The sequence below is a fragment of the Patagioenas fasciata genome, unplaced genomic scaffold, assembly GCF_037038585.1.
Source record: "Patagioenas fasciata isolate bPatFas1 unplaced genomic scaffold, bPatFas1.hap1 Unplaced_13, whole genome shotgun sequence".
NCBI classification, from domain to species: domain Eukaryota; kingdom Metazoa; phylum Chordata; class Aves; order Columbiformes; family Columbidae; genus Patagioenas; species Patagioenas fasciata.
In genome coordinates, this window is record NW_027288544.1 from 1297725 (window position 1) to 1306368 (window position 8644).

Genomic DNA, 8644 nt, shown 5'->3' on the forward strand with positions numbered 1-8644 from the left:
ATGATTTATCTTTTGGTCAGCCCTGAATGGGTCAGGTATTTGAACTAGATGATCATTGTAGGCCTCTTCCCACTGAACTAGTCTAGTCTAGTCTAGTCTAGTCTGTTTTACACATATACCTGTAACAGGGTGGATCCTGGGCCCAAACAGTCTGCTCAGCAGCCTCCTCAGGATATCGGCCTTGCCAGTTGCAGACACCAGGACACATGAGCCCCCAGGGCTGCAGCCCCATTCCAGATACTGGTACAGACCTCCCCAGTCACACACATGTGCACACACACTCTTATGTCTGGTCACTCTGGTCTCTCAGTTGCTGGCACCAATGACATACAGGCTGTCTGACCCCCTGCTCCTGTTCTGCTCACTACACTCACACATTCATGCAGAGGAGAGATTTGCTCACATAGCATAGATTTAGAAATTAAGTTTAATGAGAAGACAGGACAGACTGCACTGGTTGGGGTCCTTCCCCAAACTTCCCATGATAAGTCCTGTGTAATCCAGAAACGTTCTTCCCCTGCACCCAAATGTGTCCTGCACCCCTAGGCAAAATCCTGTTAGTCTAAATGGTGATCCAGAGAGCTGCTCTCAGTCATTCCTCTCAATGGGCTTCAAACCTGGACAATGAGGCTGATGGCACTCCCAGGGCAGCCTTGGAACAAGATGTTAATTCCTCAGAGCCTGTAATTTGGGTTCCCACTTGCCAATGAGCCTCTGTGCTATTCTTGGTTTTGGAGGTGGGCTTGTGATGAGTTGGTGGCTCATGTGATGGTGCTGGGAGCAGTCGGGGCAGGGTATTAACTGACTTACTTCTCCTGCCTTTGTTAGTGCCTTCTTTGTGTGTGCAGAGGAGCTTCTTATCACTTAACAACATCCAACGAGAACATAAATCTCCTGAGTCATCTGTGTCTGGAGGTTGCATACATATGCATTGGTATTATCTAGCATATGATAGCAGATCACTGGAAATGCTGTCCAGAAATGCCTCATGATTAGGGGAAAATCTGTGTTGTTGTACGGGCAATGGCTTCATTCAGGGCCAGTATCACAGTCTTGTTTCTGAGACCATAGATGAATGGATTTAAGAATGGGTACAGAACAGTGTTCAGCAACGCTACAATGCTGTTAGTCTCCAAGGAAACATATTCTGAAGGACATGCATAGAGAACAATACAGCTCCCATATGCAATGGCCAAAGTGGTGAGATGGGAAGAACACGTGGTAAAAGCTTTTTTCCTCCCAGAGGCTGCTGGAAGATGTACAATGCAGAAAAGGATGCACATGTAAAATGCCAGAGTTAAACATAAGGAACCGAGAATGACAAATGATAAGAAAACAGAGTCTATTTTCCAGAGCAAGCTGGTGTCAGAGCAGGACAGTTTGAATAAGGTGGAGTTGTCACAGAAAAAGTGATGGATCTCATTTGAGCCACAGAAAGTCAGCTGGGAGAGGATGACCAGGCGGTAACTCAAGAGTGTGAAGCCTGTGACCCAAGCAGCAACAACCAGGTGGATGCAGAGCTGAGGCTTCATGATGGCAGCATAACGCAAAGGTTGGCAGATGGCAACATAGCGGTCAAAGGACATGACAACTAGTAGAACAAACTCTGTACAGCCCAGGGAAAAATAGAAATAGGATTGGGCAAAGCAGCTGCTTAGTGAGATTGTTCTCTTACCAGAACCCAGGATCACAACCAATTTTATGCTTGTGGAGGATGTAAACCAGATTTCTAGGAAGGCCAGATTGGCAATGAAAAAGTACATGGGGGTTTGTAGGCGGTGATCTGCATATACGAGGAAAGTTATGGTAGTGTTCCCCATCACTGTTGTCAGGTATATGAGCAGAAAGAACAGAGAGAGTAAGAGCTGTAGTCTTTGATCAAGCCCTGAGAAACCCTCTAGGACAAACTCAGTAACTGCAGTTCCATTTTCTGGTCCCATGTTGAATTTCAGTTCATCATGCTGAGACAGGAACATGGCAAAAAACAAGTGTGATAATTCCACAGTCTGGGTGAAAGGCTTTACAAAGCCTTCTCTGCTTCTTTCGTTCCTTGCAGTCTTCCTATAGTACACAAATAAAGTATTTCAACCATTTCTCATACCCTGATTTTTCTCTATCAAGTTTAAACTGGAGTTCTCAGACAATTTGTCGTCTTCTTTCAACCTTTTTCAAACACTCATAAAGAATTCTTCCTTCAACACAGGGGATTTTAAAGTCTGTTAGCTATTTTATGCCATTCCTGCCAAATTCCAAATTCATGCAGACTGGTTCCAAACATCTATCACACCTCTGTGGCTAAGTCATCCCTTTTATTGCACAAATGCTAAACTATCAAATCAAATCAAATCAAATCAAATCAAATCAAATCAAATCAAATCATATCAAATGTATATTGAAAGCTTTTCTTTCTACTCTTCAGTACTTGCCTTTTTGGATTAGGAGTCCCTGAGTATCTATTGATTTCAGAATAAGCAGTATCAAGCACCTCTTCCATAATCCCCTGCTTTCTTCCACAGCTTCGTGCTCTCGCTTTCTTGAGGAAAGGGGATAGGAGGGCAGAATAGAGAACAAGTATAACTCATCTTCTTTAGTACTCTAAATAATGACTGAAATTGGTTATGGTTCCACACAGTCTCATCTGACATCCATCTGCATTGAAATGCAGTTGCTTCCAAACAGTTGCTCATTGCTGTTACTATTAAATGTCCTGACCTAAATGCAGACCAGAAGAAAACTGACTGGAAGAGATTTGTAACTTTTCTTTTGCGTGCCAGCTATAGGTTGGGAGGACCCAGCCTTGAGAGTTTTCTCCTGTCTCCATTGATTATACAGGGAGCTTCGGGAAAACAAACTCTCACAGGCACCTGTTGTGAGGTAGGTGAAACTCACTAGTCAAGTCTCGACCTGACTTAAGTTTTCTTAAGTTATATTTCTTAAATCAAACCACACATCTAGGAGAAAGAAGCACAAAAAAAGCCCACATATACAATAAAATCTGGTGTTTTTCCCTTCATCTTTACATTTGTTTTCAGACATAGAAAGGAATAGAGCAGACAGCTCCAAAACCAGGATGATTCAAAATGCAAGGGGATAAGGGGGAGAGGAGGAGATGGTGGGTTTGAGGCGGTGAAACAAAGTTGTGCAGGTGTGCAACCAGAGCTCTTCAGTCATTAGTCACCTGGGTGCTCCCAGGACTTTCCCATCTCATCGTCCACAGAGACAACAGGAGAAACTAGTCTGAGACAATGGATCAACATGAAACCAAGTGATTGAGTAAAGTCAACCTCCTTCAATATCAACCACCTCCAAAATAAGCAAAAATTAAAGGTTTGCCCAATTTGTGTGGGATTTCTTCTTGTGGGATTCCAGACAGTGCTGGAGACAGGCAGTTCCTGCTGTGCCTGGGCCTATTTCCTGTTCATAAAGGTAGTTATTAACATCCTGGGTGAAGAATCAGACTGTTTCAGAGATCCCTGTAGCAGTTTCTGCTGCAAAACTGGATAAAGTTGAGCAATTACTGAAGTTGCTTGCAAATGCCAGAGAGGATGTGCAGGACAACAGGCTCGCTGAATTATAAGAACTCAGAACAGTTGTAAGGGGAGCCTCACTTGATCCAGTTGAAGACACTGTTGCAAAGATTCTGACAGGGGAGTCTCTTCCAATCTGTGGTATTCCATAATTCAATTAATCTTTTCCTCAGAGAGCTCTTCAAAGGGTAGGCAAGTAAAAGAGACAGAGGGAAAGAAGTAGAGATATAAAATGTGCCAATACAAATTGACAAGATCCTCTGAACAGTGTTTCTCTAACCATTGGTAGGCAATGTATTTCCTGCTCTGGCAGGGGATTGTACTAGATGATCTTTTGAGGTCCCTTCTGATCCCTAACATTCTGTGATTCTGTCATTTTAGGAAATGGCTGCATAAAAACATTCAAATAGAGATACAGTGTTTAATTAGCTTGCTGACACTTGCCCATGGTGCTGTCAAAACTAACTAACTAACTAACTAACTAACTAACTAACTAACTAACTAACTAACTAACTACGAAAAGTTTCATGAGGCAGCTGAAGCACCACGTGTGACTGGGAAAAGTCTCCCAGGACCTATGGGAGCTCTTCTGGAGTATGAGCTGGTAGGCATGAGCTGAAGTAGGGGACCTAAGGGGTGGTGCAGGGCTGCTGGGTGGGCTGAGCAGGGACCTCAGCAGCACAGCGGCTCATTGTGTCCCTTTGGACGCTGCTGTGAGGTCACTTCTGTCACAGGAACTGACTGACCAGCAGCGGGAAGGCAAATACTCAGAAGTCATGAAGGCCATCAGAAAGCTGCTCCCAAGATGATGACAGATGTGGGAAGGTCAAGGTGAACTGAGTCAAGAGAGGAGAGGAAAGAATGGCTTGGCCAAGAGAGATGAAAGATCTGGAGGGTTTCAGGTAACAGTGATGCCATTGTGACATTGACTGTGGCATTTATGTTAGGCCCTTACCTGCGTTCTAAGCAATAATCTTAAACTCTAACCTTACCCCTAAATGCTAGCCCTCACCCTGACAGTAATGCACTACTTTAAACCCAATCTCAAAATTTACCTCTAAGCCAAATCCCAAGCCCACAACCCCTTATTCTTAGTCTTATCCTTTTACTCACTTAAACCTCTACCCTGTATCCCTAGCCTTAAAATACCAGCCTTAATCTTAGCCCTCACCACAAACCTAAAAAACACCCCTAACTCACAAAGCTACCACACACCCTTAACACTAACCACGCACCTAAGCGGATTACCAGATGCCTAATTCCTAACTCTGAACAGCAAGCTCTAACCCCTAACCTCTAAAGTGAACACCTCATGCTCAAAGCTCTCGTTCCCATGCTCAAACCCCATCACCTCCAATCCCTCTCCCTACCATACTTAAGCAGTTTGGCCCCTTGGGGCAACATAGGGTGATTCTGGAGCATCCACGGGCCATCTGAAGAAGGACGTGAGGTTACAGGTATTTGACCAGCTGTTAGGACCAAGGAGGAGATGGGCAGCATTGCTGAGACCAGGTCTGTGGTGCCTCAGGGACTTGTGGGCCGGCAAGAGGCACACAGTTGTGATGGTGGCTCTGAGGTCACTTCCACCTGAGCACCTGATAGGCCACCTTCAGGCACATGGCTGGTCTATGTGTGTGTCATTAAAGCTGTGCCTAAGGAACTGATAAGCCACCAACATGCACGTAGCTTGAATGTTGTTTGCAAGGTCACTGCTGCCCTAGCACCTTGCAGGACTGTCATGGAGATGCGCCTGGCAGTCAGAGGAAGACCACCAGCAGGTGCATGTGAGACATGGAAATGACCTTGCAACCCTTGAGATTGTAAAGAAGGTATGTATTTACAGCACTGGACATACCGGGAATAATTTCACCTAATACCTGTGTGTATTTCCAGTAGCTGTGAGCTTGGTTAAATGCAGTAAAATGTTACATATTCATGAAAGTTTTAGGAATGCCTATACACATTCATAACCTGTCCCCAAGAAGGCAGTTCTTATTACAGTGAGTTCTGGAAGACCATTTCCATAGTCTCCACCTCCAGCTCCTCCTGGTTGCAGCTGCGCAGTGATCGTGACCCCGGGTCCTCTTCTCTGTACCTGGGACCTTTGGTCCAGTGTGATGAGTTGGCTGGGACTCAGACTGCTGAGCTGGTTAGAACTGGCGTATCTCCTGTCCTGTGCCCAAGTTTCTGTTATCTAGTTCACCCAAGGATGCACAAAGAATGCAAGGTTTTTTTATCTTTGCAAGGTGTCAGCAAACTCCTGTTTCTCATACAATAAGTTACACAAAGCTAGGCAAGGTTAGGCAATAGAGATGTGGGTTAAGGCTTAGCTCTCTGTTAGCTCTTTAAGTGTTAGTTCTTTAAGTGTTAATTAGTTAATTGTTAATTGCCTGTATCAAGCTGGTGGAGGTGAAGTCAGCCTGCCCAGGGTGGGGGAGAATGTGACTGCCAGTACCTTGGTACCACCCTGGTGTGTACATGGGGAGAGGTACAGTGGAGCACAAAAGGTGCTAAGGAGCCATCAACTGCCCTATTGAAGGCTCTGGATCTCAGGGGGTTGTGCAACTGCCACAGTGGGGCATTGTGATGTCACAAAGGAGCCTGCCCAGGCACCCCTTTAAATACAGGGCAGGGAGGCGGTCACCCCACCGTGGCCTGGTCCCAGTGAAAGAAGAGACACGGCCACTCTCACCACCGCTATGTCCCATCCCTGGACACTTTCGGCCACCAAGACCAAGTTGTCCATCTCTGGACCCAAGATGTCCCATCTCCAGCCCCCTTGGACCAACCAGACCCTGGATGCCTCATCCCTGGACCACTTAAGGCCAACAAGATGTCCCACGTTTGGACTCTCTGAGGCCATCAGGAGCCAAAATTTCCCATCCCTGGATCCCTTAAGTGACCAAGACCAAGACGTCCCATCCCTGAACACTATGTGGCCACCAAGACACAGGATGTCCCATGCCTGGATACATTAGGTGACCAAGACATAAAATATCCTATCCCTGGGCCCCTTGGGCTACCAGGACCTATAATGTCCCATCCCTGCACCCCTAGGGAGATGGCCTATCCCTGGACCCTTTGGAGACACCAAGTATTAAAATGTCCCATCTCCAGCCCCCTTGAGCCAACCAGGCCAAGATCTCCCATCTCTGGTCCCCTTAGGCCACCAAAAGACCTAAAATGTCCTTTTCCTGGAACTGTTGGACCGCCGAGAGCCAGGATGTCCCATCCGAGACTCAAGATGTCCTATCCCTGCACACTCTGGGACACCCTTGGGCCACCAAGATCTTAAAATGCCCCAACCCTTGGACCACCCAGACCAAGATGTCCCATCCCTGGAAACTCTGGGACAACCAGGCAAAGATGTCCCATCCCTGGACATTTTGGGGCCACAAAGACCAAGGTTGTCCCATCTTGGGACCCAAGATGTCCCATCTGCAGACATCTTGCACCACCAAGACCAAGGATTTTTGAGCGGCGGAGGAACACGCAGGTCGACTCAATATGAGTGATAAAGCATAGTTCGATTTATTAGCCCAAATAGCATATACTTATACAGTTCACGATAATTATGCATACCTGTCACCTACCAATTGGCTTAAGCTCTAACAGTCACATTTGCATGGTCCTCCTACTTGCAGCTGCTAGCTATGCTTATTCTACACTGTAGTGCTCTTGATAGCTGTTTGTGAAACTCTGCCAAGGTCTCAGTGACCTTGCTGATTTTACTGAAACAGTCAGCGGTTCCCACTGCGGCCCAGTCTTGCTACTTATGCTAAGGCCTTCAGAATAGGCTATGCTCATACAACCGCTCTGTAGACCCACGTCCCCCATTTCCAAGCCATTCTCCAACAAAGGTTTCCCACCTCTGGATGACTTAGGCCACCAAGTCATAAAATGTCCAATCCCAGACCTGGAATGTCCCATCCCTGGAGACTCTGGGCCATCAAGAACTAAGATCTCCCATCCCTGGAGACTTTGGGACACCCAGGTCAAGATGTCCCATCCCTGGACACTGTGAGGCCACCAAGACCCAGCATGTCCCATCCCTGGACACTTTGGGTAGTCAAGACCTAAAATGTCCCATCCCTGGACCCCTTGGGCCATTGAGAGCAAGAATGTCCCATCCCATACCCCGGATGACCCACCCCTGGACATTTTGGGCCAACCAGACCGAAGATGTCCCATCCCTGGACCCCTTAGAACACCAAGACCCAAGACCCAATCTCTGGACAGTTTGGGGACACCAAGACCAGAGATGTCCCATCTCTGGACCCAAGATGTCCCATCTCCAGCCCCCTTGGGCCACCAAGACCTAAAATTCCCCAACCCTTGGACCACCCAGGCCAACAGGACAATTCCCTGGACACTTTGGGCCACCAAGATCCAGGATGTCACATCTCTGGGCCCCTTAGGTCATCAACACATAAAATGTCCAATCCCAGACCCCAGGTGTCCCATTCCTGGACACTTTTGGACACCAAGACCTAAAATGTGCCATCCCTGGACACTTTGATGCACCCATGTCTAGATGTCCCATCACTGGACACTGTGAGGCCACCAAGACCCAGGATGACACATCTCTGGACCCCTTTTGGCTACCAAGACCAGGATGCTTTCTGTCCAGTCATCTTGGGCCACCAAGACCAAGATGTCCCATCCCTGGACCACATTGGCTACCAAGAAACACTATGATTAATCTCTGGACCTCATGAGGACACCAAGACCCAGGATATCTCATCTCTGGGCCCAGATTGTCCCATCTCCAGCCCACTGGGCCATCAAGAGCCAAAATTTCCCATCCCTGTATCCCCTGGGCTACTCAGGGAAAGATGTCCCATCCCTGGGCCCCTTAGGCCACCAAGACCTAAAATGTCCCATTCCTGGACACTTTGGGGCCATGAAGACCAATGTTGTCCCATCTCAAGACCCAAGATATCCCATCTGCAGCCATCTTGGGCCACCAAGACCTAAAATGTCCCATCTCTGGACACTCTGGGACACCCAGGCCTAGATGTCCCGTGCTGGGACACTGTGATGCCACTAACACCCAGGATGTCCCACCTCTGGACCCCTTTGGCTACCAAGACCAAGATTTCCCATGTCCAGGCATC

At 47.3% G+C, this 8644-nt stretch overlaps 1 protein-coding gene across 1 annotated transcript; it reads right to left on the minus strand.

Moving 5' to 3' along the window:
• Positions 1–992: 992 nt before the first annotated feature.
• On the minus strand, positions 993–1976 carry LOC136116108 (olfactory receptor 6E1-like). The gene has a single exon (XM_065862319.2). The coding sequence runs from the start codon at positions 1974–1976 to the stop codon at positions 993–995; it is 984 nt and encodes a 327-aa protein (XP_065718391.2).
• Positions 1977–8644: the final 6668 nt, after the last annotated feature.

Excerpts from the sequence above, each read along its gene's own strand:
- LOC136116108 (XM_065862319.2), bottom strand. The coding sequence starts at position 1,976 with ATGTTCCTGTCTCAGCATGATGAACTGAAATTCAACATGGGACCAGAA.